Source organism: Lactuca serriola, chromosome 1, assembly GCF_051521515.1.
Source record: "Lactuca serriola cultivar US96UC23 chromosome 1, Lser_US96UC23_V15, whole genome shotgun sequence".
NCBI lineage: Eukaryota > Viridiplantae > Streptophyta > Magnoliopsida > Asterales > Asteraceae > Lactuca > Lactuca serriola.
The window spans coordinates 65,344,773-65,358,086 of NC_136408.1; the positions used below are offsets into that span (position 1 = coordinate 65,344,773).

At 35.5% G+C, this 13,314-nt stretch overlaps 2 protein-coding genes across 2 annotated transcripts; both read right to left on the reverse strand.

Annotated features, from left to right (window-relative positions):
- Positions 1–6,755: 6,755 nt before the first annotated feature.
- On the reverse strand, positions 6,756–8,300 carry LOC145090062 (D-tagatose-1,6-bisphosphate aldolase subunit). The gene is made up of 5 exons (XM_079028416.1): positions 7,987–8,300; positions 7,502–7,602; positions 7,300–7,416; positions 7,129–7,230; positions 6,756–7,043 (listed from the first exon to the last, which is right to left on the reverse strand). The coding sequence occupies exons 1-5, from the start codon at positions 8,222–8,224 to the stop codon at positions 6,873–6,875; spliced, it is 729 nt and encodes a 242-aa protein (XP_078884542.1). The 5' UTR covers positions 8,225–8,300; the 3' UTR covers positions 6,756–6,872.
- A 2,110-nt stretch (positions 8,301–10,410) lies between these two features.
- LOC145090069 (putative CoA ligase CCL7) lies at positions 10,411–12,576 on the reverse strand. The gene is made up of 5 exons (XM_079028421.1): positions 11,514–12,576; positions 11,242–11,431; positions 11,008–11,153; positions 10,849–10,916; positions 10,411–10,756 (listed from the first exon to the last, which is right to left on the reverse strand). Exons 1-5 carry the CDS (start codon positions 12,498–12,500, stop codon positions 10,540–10,542), a joined length of 1,608 nt encoding a protein of 535 aa, XP_078884547.1. The 5' UTR covers positions 12,501–12,576; the 3' UTR covers positions 10,411–10,539.
- Between the last annotated feature and the right edge of the window lie 738 nt (positions 12,577–13,314).

The following is a 13,314-nucleotide window of genomic DNA, read 5'->3' on the forward strand; positions in this document are numbered from 1 at the left end:
CGACGGAGAAAAAAAGACCTGGCATGGTGTTTTCCGCCGATGAAACCTTCTATATCAACATACCGCTAGTAAAACCTTCATGACACCGTAAAGCCTAAAAATAGTGAGTAAAAAAATTAAAAAGAATATTTGTATAAGAAAAACATTAAAAGGTAAGGGTGCGTTTAGTTGCGGAAAATGAGTCGTTTCCGAAAGAAAATTTAAGAAAAATGAGAATTTTGAAAACGCGTTTAGTTCGTCTATTTTTCTAAATTTTTTACGGAAAATGAAAATTTTCTGTACAAAGAAATTGGAAATTTTTGGAAAACTGATAATCATTGTTTTCCATATTTTTCAAATTTTAAAATTTTTCTAAAATATATACACACACCCACTCTCACCCCATCCACCTCTACCTACCTATCCCCACCCCCCATACACACACACTCAAACGACACACGCATACCCACCCACACCCACACCCCCACAAACACACGCACGCACACACCCATCCCCATTCCCACCCCCACAAACACACACACTCACACACACACAAACCCACCCCCACAAACACACACACCCACCCACCCACCCAACACCACTACCACAATCACCGACCTACCATCACCATCTCCACCACCACTACCCCACCACCGCCGCCACCACCACTGCCACAATTTCCTCCACCACCCTATCATCACCACCATCGACCTGCTACCGCCGCCGCCCCACCCTCACTGTACCACCGAACCGTTTTCTAAAAAAGATAGAAAAGTACACATCTAAACATGTTTTTTAATTTTCTAAAACTGAAAATGAAAAATAAATAAGTTCTAACTAAACGCGTTATCTAAATTTTCCAATGAAAACTAAAAACGGAAAACAAAAACTGAAAAAGGAAAACGAAAAACGGAAAATGAAAACTGTTTTCCGTAACTAAACGCAACCTAAAATTTTTGAATTTTTTTAATAAAAGGTTTACTAATAAACCATGTATAAAAAATAGTTTAGTACCTAAATATATACACAATTATATAATGGGATAATATCACTGTAGCACATGAAACTTTCATCAATTGGCTAATTTGGTCCTTAATGTTTTTTTTGGTACATTAGGCCAGTAAACTCGTAAGTGGCCGGCCTCTTAATTATACCATTTTATCAAGTTTTAGAAGGTTACCCGGTTACAATGCTTATGTGGCACGCTGATGTGTCCAATAAGCTTACGTGGGAAGCTTATGTGTCGAAGAAGTCCAATTGTCGATATAGGCTTATTAATTCAAACCCTTATTCGGACCTCCATTAAATCTTTACTTACCGTTCTCTGAAAAGTCAAAGACTTCCCCCTCCCCGACTATTTCCGTCTTGAAGAAGAATGTCTTCGAGCTCATCGACGTCAAGGAATCAGCTACAAGTCACTCATGTTCAGTCGCAAGAAGGGGTAAAGGTTTGAGATTGTGTCGTTCCAGCTAAAGAACGAACTTGTTGGAAGATAAAAAAAAAAAAAAAAAAAAAAAAAAAAAAAAAAAAAAAAAAAACCTGGGAGGCTATTCTGGAATTGTCAAAACAGTATGGTAGGTCCCGATTCTCTTGATTTTGATAAGTTAGTATTTTATGGTTTGATGTATTGTTTTTTTCTGTAAAGACGATAATGGTATAATTGTATTTTGTTTCATCTGTTAAAAACCCTAATTTTATTTGCTTCTTGACGATCACTGTGAATAAAACCCATTTCGTTGGTACATTAAAGGTAGCTGCTTTGTGATTGTCAATCAAACCCTAATTTTATTGGCTTTTTATAGACTAGGTTGAGGAAATGTAGCTTCTTCGAATGGAAAGATAAAGAACAGGCAGACAGGTACTACAAAAACCTGCTATATTCTCTGAAGCAGAAACTAGATGCCAAAGAGGAACTGTCTGAGATGAACAAATTGAGGAGAAGGATTGTTGAAGTGGAGTTTCTGCTGTCACAGGAGCAGTATAAGGTGGCAAAGAGTGAGAAAGAAGTTCATGATGCAAGGAAGGCAATATGAAGGTACAGGATGATAGTTGCCCTGTTGTTTGCTTGCTTGGCCCTATGTGTTTTGAAGGTAGGGGTGATTGTAGTTAGTTAGGTTGGTTAGTGTAAGCTTTTGTTTTTATGGGATCCCTTGTATTTTTTGTAAAGGCAGACTAGAAAGTCAGTAATGATGGGCATTTTGTATGTATTGAAGCTGCTTTTAGTTATAAGTTGGGGTTATCAACCTTGATGTGTTGATGTTGTAAGGTGGTAAGTCCCTAATGAAAGGACATATGATAAGTAATGTAAAAAAATATTCAAAGTCCCAATTGTAGGGAATTTTGTATAATCAGATGTTGATGTTAATCAAACATATGCATGGCATGTATTCCCAACAAATATATTTAATTAGATTGGTTGTTGTTCATGTTTTAAATTTGGGAACAAATTAGGAAGTGGTCCATGTGGAAGTACACTATGTGTATGGGACTATTTGTAGTGAGTGGGTGTTTTAATAATGAAAAAATGGGACCTGTGAAGCCATTATAGAACCATATCCGGGACCATATAAAACATCCCCATGCATGCACATTATTCCAATTTTTTCCATGCATAAATATTCAAAGCCAAATGTCATGATTTTACTTAAAAAGGCAACATACTTTCATACTTCATGTCATACATAAATAAATGACCAACATACCCTTTTCTGTCATACATAAATAAGTGACCAACATACCCTTTTCTGTCATACATACTTAAATGACCAAAATACCCTTTTCTGTCATACATACTTAAGTGACCAAAATACCCTTTTCTTTCATACATACTTAAATGACCAAAATACTCTCTTCTTTCATACATACTTAAATGACCAAAATACCCTTTTCTTTCATACATACTTAAATGACCAAAATACCCTTTTCTTTCTTACATACTTAAATGACCAATTACCAACATCCTATTACATAAACTTTAAATATAAATTACCATCATCATATTGCATAAACTTTAAATCCAATTTACCATCATCCTATTACATAAACTTTAAATAAAAATTACAATAAACATTAATCAATTACAAGAGCTTTTCCCTTCGAATTTCCTGGATCATCAACACCACCAATTGTTTTGCCTAATTTCAGCTTCAATATTCTCTCTGACTTTCTTCTCCTTATCTTCTTCAAAATCTCTGAAATTGGCCTAACACTTACCTGCTGAACTTGGATAACAGGAGCAACCTCCTGAACATTAACATTATCAACTTGGGCATTAGGAATAACCTCATCAACCTCCTGAACATTAACATTATAAACTTGGATAACAAGATCAACCTCCTCAGCCTCCTCATATTAAACAGCTTCCTCGACCACAACAGCTTCCTCAACCACATCAGCTTCCTCATCCATAACACCCTCATCACCTTCATAACATCTAGGTTGAGTAAATTGCATATAATGACTAAAATCCCCTGCACTACTAGATTCAACATCAATAGGAGTAACTTGCATATCATTTTGAGTAGTATCCATCACAATTGGAGTCATTTCAACCTCTTCATGTTGTTGTGGTTCACTTGTACTACCCTATATGACATGATATAATTATGTTAGTAACAAATCGTATGTAAATAAATTTAAATTTTAAATTGTTTTACCTGTTCTGCATTTTGCTTCACACAAACTTTTTGTTTCTTCTGTTTCTTCACATTTAACTTTTGGGGCCTTCTCTGTGGACAAGTGGCCTTTTTGTGACCTATCTTCTTGCAAATACTACATCTGATTTTCTTTCCAGCCTTAGAAACCCTATGTGTTCCTGTATTCTCTGTAGTGGATTTCTTCCTCTTAGTAGCTGGCCTACCAGGCATCCTTCTATTAATAGGAGGCAATGGTGGAGTATAGTTTGTCTCTAGCCACATGTCACTGCTATTCATGGGAGCAATTCTGTAATTGTATGCCTTCCTAAATGTGGTTGTGCTAAACATGTTTTCTACATAGGCTTCTACATCCCTATTAAGAAAGGATATGCTAGCTACAGAATGAGCACATCCATATCCATTCAATTGCCACAACCTACATGAGCATGTTTTCCTATCTAAGTCCACCTCATATGCATCTATTGCTCCCCTTACCTCAAACTGGTTTAATCCACTTGGTAGTACCTGATAATGCCTTTGAGATTTTTTAAGCAAATTCACCTTATCCCTTATCTATGGACAAATATGATTTCTCCATTGTTGTCCCTTTAATTTCATGTTGTAGATTTTGTCCATCATGTATAATCTTCTCTCCTCTAACATGGTTATTATGGGTTCTTCCTGGCATCTACTATTACAGCATTAAAACTTTCTGAGAACCCATTTTCAACTGCATCACAACACCTTCCAGTTTGAAAGAAAGCTCTTGACCATGTTTTAGGATCTTTCTCCATGAGATATTGATGGGCATCTGGGTTCAATGTCTAAATTTCTTTCATCACAACTTTAAAAGCATGCTCATTTGTGGCTTTAGATGCTCTCCAAAACAAGGTATGATATATGGCACCAGTAAATCTCTTCTGCAAATTCTGGCAAATATGTCTAGCACACTGCCTGTGCTCTACATATGGCAGCAACTCCTTAACAGCCTCTATAAAACCTTGTAGTAGTACAAAGGTTTAATTCAGATAGTGTAAAATAAATATAAATGCATTACTATGTAAAATACTAACCTTATGTTGGTCTGACATTAAACTGAAACCATTGCCTAAATTCAAGTTTAGATCATCAATGAGAAGCTCTAAAAACCACTTCCAATTCTGCTTGTTCTCCACATTAACCACTGCCCAAGCAATAGGATATATCTTGTCATTTGCATCCCTCCCAATAGCACAAAGCAATTCTCCCTTACAAACACCTTTAAGAAAACATCCATCAAGACCAATTATCCTTCTACACCCTTCAATCCAACCTTGTTTAACTCCTTGAAAACAACAATAGAACTTGTTAAAATATTTCTTTCCATCTGGACCATCCTCCATATCTAGTTTCACAGTTGACCCAGGATTTGTCCTTAAAATCTCATGACCATATGACCATAGCTTACCATAATGTTCAACAAGGCTACCTTCAACAAGTTTCAGTGCATACTTCTTTGCTCTTCTACATTGCCCCATACTAACTTGGATACCAAACTTGGCCATTACTTTTAACCTAAGCTTCCTTACACTTTTTTTCTGACTTTGTACAATCTCTTTGGTATAGTGACTCCCAATCCATGCATATGTCACCAATGATCCAAACTTGAAGTTCCTAGCACAATTCACCTTTTAGTGACTTGATTTGGAAACTCTCTTCATCACTCATCCAGGAAGCCCATAATCTAAATGTGCAAGCACCCTTGCTACACCTCAACAAAAGTCTTGTCCTATCATTTTTTTCAAAACACAATTGATATCCATTAGCTACAGCATAGTTACACAACATTGATTTTACTTGCCTTAGACCCTTAAATCTCATCCCTAGAATTGGTTTTTGTTTTTTCTAGTGTAATAGCTCATTAGTTTGTATGTTAACTTCAACTTCTCTCCCATTGTCATCATCAACAATGTTGTTTTCATCCTCATCATCAACACATAACTTACTCAAGAAAGGATCATTTGATGTCCTATTCATATGCACTACAACCTCATTAAACTCAAATGCAACATTCCTAACTTCATCTATGTTATCTTCATTTTCACCATCAATACAAGACTCATGTTCATCAACATCATTATCATCATCATTAAGCCACCCATCAACACCAACCCCAATATGATCCACATAAACCGAAATTACACCATCTGTTCCATAAGCATCAAAAATAAAAGCAACATATTCCACATCATTTGAAATGGGATTAAGCCCTTCCATCAGGGAATTGCCTGGTTCACAGTAGTAAAACTTTTTACACTCTTCATGCATGAAACGTTCGAAGAAGTTAACAAACTCATAATAAGTCATAGAAGAAAAGTCAACATCAGTGAACATGGTTTTCACACCACCAATGTAAGAGAAAGGATTTCGATTAAATACCCCTTGGTAGTTCAGTTCCACCATCGCAAACAATCCATTAGGTTCCGATTATGCCATTGCTGCGACTACTTTGTTTCTTCAGCTCGATCACAGGAATGCTTCACAAACCCTAACTCGGTTTCTTTTACAGCTGCTTAATGAAGACGACTGAAGTTCAATAGTTGAAGACGATAGGATTTAAGCTTCTTATATCATTAATTGACGTGGCATATCTCACGTGGCATTGGATTAGACAAAAAATATATATTAATTCACATATATTAAAGGTCAACCGAGAAACCTTCTAAAACTTGGTAAAATTGTATAATTAAAATGTCACTTACGAGTTTACTGACCTAATGTACCAAAAAAAAACTTTAAGGACCAAATTAGCTAATTGATGAAAGTTTCATGTGCTACAGTGACATTATCCCTCCCTTATATAATACATTATCCCATGTCATTTACAAGACACACGTCGTCAAATCAGAAAAAAAAAAAAAAAAAAAAAAAAAAAAAAAAAAAAAAAAAAAAAAAAACTTATATCAACCGGTCATGGTCATGTTGGTATATTTCAAACACACTAGACAACAAGTTTAATCAAAGATAAAAACCTTTTAGTGACTAAATACATACACATAGCAAAGTTCATCATCCTTAGATGTCATTATTGGACCAAATTTTTGCTATTTAGCTTGTTTGTGCAAACTTTCTGAACAGTGTGATCAAATTGACACACATAAATGGTTAAAATATACACTTCAATATCAATGATATGATACAGTATATGTTTTATACAGCAATTTATTTACAACATGCACGATGAGATTATAATTTATACATCACAATTCACAAATCAATCTACCATAAATTCCATTGCCAGAAAACCTTGTCCACAATTCCCCCACCACTCTTAACAGCAATCTGTAATGATTCAGACGCAGGTGGGACCCCCCAAAGTAGTGGCACAGCAACCGTCATTGTTAACCTTTCATTCAAACCCCCCTTGCTAGCCTTCTCAGCTACAACCACCTGACATAACACAAGACATAACAGGTTATACTGCGTTTGACATGCACCGATCAGACTGAAGTCAGTGAGAAGAAGATTTACATACTTCTCCACCGTGCTCCAAAACAGTGTCTTCAACTACATCACTTAACATTTCAATGGAACGACAAAACCCAATGATGCAAAGTCTTCTTCCCATATCAAGACCCTAAATTGAGCATTTCTTATTAATAAACAATTTGAAGGGTTTAAGAATAATAAAATGTGACTATTTTACATTTGTGGCTGCGATATCAAAGAGTGCACCCAAACATAGGCCTTGAGCTGGATCCATGTAATTGCTTTCGTTATATTGTTGAAATCTTGGGGAGGTTTTCACCTTGGATTGCTTCTTCTGATTACCCAAGAAACACAAGATTTTTCAGGAAAAATAATAGTTTAATGGTGTCAAAGAATGAAAGTATTGATCTTTAATTTACATGTGCTGAAGGGACACGTTTAGGGACCATTAATCCTCCAATTTGAACAAGTCCATCAGAAGTGAAGAGTGTGATTGTTTCCTGTTGTTCCCATTCGATACCTGGAAACGTGTTAAGGCAAGTTAGGTATGTTTTGATTAACCGATTAGTGGAACAGTTGCCTTTTACTTCATATAATGGGAGGAATAAATACAAACAGTGAATCCCTAATACAAAAGCAAATCTTGCAACGGAAAGAATGAACGATTCGAAATCACATGTTGTTATTGATGTTGATCGGATCGTCCAGTACAAATTCAAAATCATGGAAGTTCTACAAATTTTAAATGATTCAACACAAAACTAGACAAACTGAGCATAAAAGGAAAACGATTAAACAATCAATTAAGGTAACGACATTTCCTCACTACGATTCATGTAATCCAAGTAAATTTGCAACAGAATTAAAAATGGATCGGAAAATTACTAAAAAATCGTAAGCGTACCACTATCTCCACCAGAAGACTCCCAAGGATAGAAGCCAAAAGGATCATCAGTAGAGAAATTGCCTGAAGAATTGGAGGATGATTTGGCGGTGAATGAAAAGGAACGGGATTGAGAGGGGAGTGAGTGACGATCGGAAGAGAATCTATGGAGAAGTGTGGATGAAGAAGATGGAAAGACATCGTTAAAGCGAGAAGTAGAAGGAAATGTTGAAATTGAAAGTGCAGAGGAGGAAGCCATTTTAGGGCAAGATCAAAGGAATTTTGATGTGGAAAAATTGGGGATGAAGAAAACAAATGGAAAGGAGAAGTGGCAAAGTTCGTCATGTGCCACACAAAATACGGCTGACGCGTGGACCATCTATTGGATAGAATATTTTAAATTTAAATTTAATCATTTTGATTTCGTAATTTTAAATTAGAGAAATTAAATATCCTGTAAAGAATGACTTTTTGGCTGTTTAATAAGAAAGAAATAGAGTCGAAATTTTGTATGGATCTATTATTAATGATCATATCATTTTGTATTAATCAATTCTGCCAGATTCGATAAATGTAGTGATCCTATAATTTATAACTTAAATAAAATATTAAATCGTCTAAACCATGGAGTATCTTTCTACAAAACGCTCCAAAATCAAGTGTTACCCGTTACCCGCTAACCACTATCCGTTACATGCTATCAGCTAGTTTTATCAACACGCCCATAATCACCAATATCAAAATAAATTCAACATATAATATACCTATACTTAGTTTAGTGCATTTAGTTCAAATGTGATTTCTAGTGTTTAACGTTCATCCCCTTCAAACAATTATGATTTTAAAAACATGTTTCATCTCTTTCAAATAATTACGATTTTAGGAATGTGTTTATCCGTTCAAATGATTTGTAGGGCTTCTAGGTTTTTAAGAAAATGTTTAGAAGATCCTTCGATTTCAAGGGTTTTTGTTTTTCGGTATTCAAAAATCTGAAAAAATCAAAAAGTGATTTCGATCATGGGTTTCTACGTATTCAATATCACCGTAAATTCAAAATTGGCAGGAGAAGATGAGCAGAAAATTCAATGATGGCCAGAAACTCATGTTTGACCAAAAAATATGTCAGAATCCGACAAAACTCATTATACCCTCTTATATGGGTAATTTTTAAACAATTTCAAAAAGTCCAATAAAGCGAACACAAAAAGAAATTTTGTGAGGAAATCTTAATATGTACAAAAACAAAATTTTGTTACAATTATAAGCCATTATCCCTAAAATAATTAATCATCAATCTGATTGTGTTATATAATCATATATTCACCGTCTTGAAGACTCATTCTACTATGTGGAAACCTTGTTCCTCTTTTTCTCTACATCATTCTTTAGTAACATATTAATAATCTTTTCATTGTCATTTAATACTAACGAGAAACAAGCACCTGTTACACAATAATAACAAAAGCAGTTTGTCCACCGACCATAGTGGTTTCCCAAATTTTGAGGTTATAAGGGAAAAGGGCTCGCATTTGGCAATGATACTAAGCAACTTTTAAGGAGTTGTATGACAAACTCTTCTCCTGAATGAAACCCCATGATTTGAAAACATGTCAATAAGTTGTTCATCACATCTTCCGTGTGCTTTACCAAATGGCTATCACGCATCATGTGATGCTTTATTACACAATTATACCTAAATCTCATAAAGTCGTGAGATATGACAAGATGTTTACATTTTGCCTCCACTTAAGAACAAAGATGTTATAGTCAAAAGAGACAGTCGGCATGCAAAAAACACACCATAAAAACAAGCACTTATTATGCCTCTTCAAATTGCAAATAAGGAGTCGTTTGTATCGGATGATAATTTTTCTCTCAAAATACCATAAGGTTGGAGGGAGTGGTGTCGCACTTCCTCGTGAAACCTCAATTACACGTAGGCGTCATCTCACCTATTACCACAAAAATATGGTTTCATACCTATTACCACAAAAATATGGTTTCATACCACACCCAGCGAGTGGTGTCACACTTGCATTTTTTTTAATAAATAAAATGGACCAATCAGAAGGAGGTACGAAAAAAAAAAAAACCAACCACATTGTTTGAAGAAGTGCTCCCTTGAAATGTCTCACTGCACTCTCTACTGCACCCAGAGGTGGTGGTGTTTGTGCTTACGTGGCAAGGGGAGTGCGGTCGAGACCGCACCCACCCCCTCTAGTCTAACCATGTTCAATAGCATTTATAAGTTTAAACCTTTCTTCTTTCCATAACCCATGCCAGCGTCAAAATCCACTAAGCAATTTCCAATACCCACAATATGGAATAAAAAAAATAAAACATCATCAAGTAATCGTTTAGGCAACATCACAAAGATAGTATTCATCTATGAATATTGATATCATGATATGTATGGCGATATTATTACATATATAATATAAAGTATATAAAAGATATAATACCCTTTTTTGTTGATGATCAAAAACAAAAGTTCGCCCTCTAGATCATATATCATAAATGCAAATACAAAATACTAAAATGATATTAAACAACATCAAATATTGATAATCATCTTCAAAGTTTGGATATAACTTTTTGTCTAAGTTCCCTTCTCAAAATCTTTCCTGAAGCAGCCTTTGGAATCACTTCAATGAATGCTACCTTCCTTATTCTTTTAAAAGGTGCAACCTGTTTTGCTATAAAGCTTTGAATCTCTTCCCTACTAAGTGAGCTTCCAGCCTTAATTACAACATATGCCATTGGGATCTCGCCTTCTTCATCATCAATATATCTACAGGAAAAAAATAAATATCATATCATGATTTCAATTCCAGTATTAAAAAAAATGTCAAAATTAAAATTTTTATATAAAATCCTACTTACGGAACAACTGCAGCATCCATAATTTCAGGGTGAGAAACTAGCAGCCCTTCAAGTTCTGCAGGTGCCACCTGTCAAGTGTCAAGAAAGATGAAATAGTTAAAAACCAAAAAAAAAATATCAACTGTAAATCGATAAAGTTTTGAACTTTAATGAAATTACCTGATACCCTTTATACTTGATAAGCTCTTTTAATCGATCCACAACATATATTCTTCCTTGTTCATCAAAATAACCAAGATCACCTGTATGCAACCAACCTTGTTTGTCCATGGTTTGCTCTGTGGCTTCTTTGTTATGGAAATATTCTGTAAAATAATAGCCATTTATGTGTTCTTGTTTCATGGGGTTGAAAGCTTGTAGAAAAAACATAAATCCCAGAACAAAAGGATTTACCTTTCATCAAATTTGGTCCACGAACCCATATTTCCCCCAATTGCTTAGGCGGAAGAGGTTTTAGAGTTTCTATATGAATGATTTTAGATTCCATTCCTGGACAAAGTACTCCAGATGAACCTGAATTGAGAAATCCTGCCCTTGTATTCTCGATTGATATAATTCCACCTGTTTCTGTCATTCCATATCCCTACCGAAATACCAAACAGATTTGATATGTGTATTTGAAATGGATGAAATGGAGATAGTTTTTTGGATTTTGGATAACGTACCTGTAAAATCTTTGCTTGAGGAAAAATTTTGGAGCATTCATCCATGGTGTCCTTGCTTAAAGGTGCTGCACCGGTCCCAATCTCCTGCAACGATGAGACGTCGTACCTTCTGACAATCGCCGGCTGTTTCACCAGCGCCACCACAACAGGCGGTGCTGTGTAAAGGTGTGTTACCTTGTATCTCTGTATTGCATCCAGAGACTTCTCCAGCTCAAACCTCGCCATCACGACTGTGGCGTTCCCTCTCTGCAACTGTGCGTAGGTGAAGGTGATTAATCCCATGATGTGAAACAACGGGACCACGCATAGAAACACGCTTCTCCCTTCCTTGTAGAATTCCTGATCGGATGTCACCATTAACGCCGTCGCAATTATGCTCCGGTGAGTCAACACCACTCCTTTGCTCAATCCCGTTGTACCGGAAGAGTAAAGTATCGCGGCGACATCGGATTGATAAACGGAGGGAGACAGAGCGGCATGGTTACTCGATTTCGCTACTAAATCTGAGAAGTTTCCGAGATCAATTAACGGCAGATTGAAGCCGTTGACCTTGGAGAACAGCTGGTCAACCGTGATAATCAGCTTAGGTTTTGAATCGCTGATTTGGTGGGCAAGTTCTTTAACTGTATATAGCGGGTTAGCGGTGGTGGCGATGGCGCCAAGAGAGGTAACTGCGAGAAAGGCTACAGGGAAGAGGATGGAGTTCGGAGAGAAGATCAGAACGACATCGCCTTTGGAGATACTGTAAGTATAGTGTAGTGTCTTTGCGAAATCGGAGATTTTTCGTTTGAGCTGGTAGAAAGTGAAGATTTGATGGGAGTTAGGGTCGATTAAGGCAGGGCGATCGGAGTAAACAGAGAGGTTGCGGAAGAGAAAATCGACAATGGAGGTGGTGGGTGATTGTGGAAGGGGGACGGGTGGTCGGGGAGAGGTGTAGATTCCGGTGTTAGGATTGTAGAGAGAGTGGGGGTTTTGATGATCCGCCATTGTTGTTTACTGAGAGAAAGGAAGACAAAGAAGGGAATATGACAAACAACTTATACAGTTTTCACAAGACTACAAATTTCAATATGTCTTTAGTTTTTCTTTATTCAAAGTCGTGAAACAAAAAGTCTTTCTTTTTAATTTCACATATGACAACTTAGAATTTTATATTTTTTAAAAAATCCGATTATAATCGATTCAATCGATATACGTCAATAATAGTCGCAATAACCAAATCTTTTGGGTTACTTTTTATGCATTATCTTTTATGAAAATATTTGGTTATTTTTAACTTTTTTATGACTTATTCTTAAAGTCATCTTAGTTGTTCAAAAAACGTTATTTTGATTGGTACAGTTCTATGAGGATGCGGCTTTTACGGCGGGCTAATGACTTGATAACTAAGAAACTATGACGTATGTATACATTTAGTTTTTTTTATTTATATGATTTAGTATAAACTAGATTATAGCCCGCGTTAAACGCGGGAAACGCATAAAAAAACATATAATTGTTTATAGATATTGTATAATGATTATAAAAAATATATGGTTATTGGTATTATTGAAATGTGTAGAAAATACATTGAAAACGATAAATATATATAATCGCTTTGTAGACATCATTTTTGGTTTATTAGTTGAACGACTTTCCTCGTCTCATATAGTTATGATCTTTATATATTTATAAGCATTTTAATTAGACGTTCCTTGCATAATAATGTTACCTAATTTAAACATATATTGACAACCAATATACGGTTTTTTCTATTTCATTAAATATTGACAACTATTTCATTTATTCAAATAAAGTTATG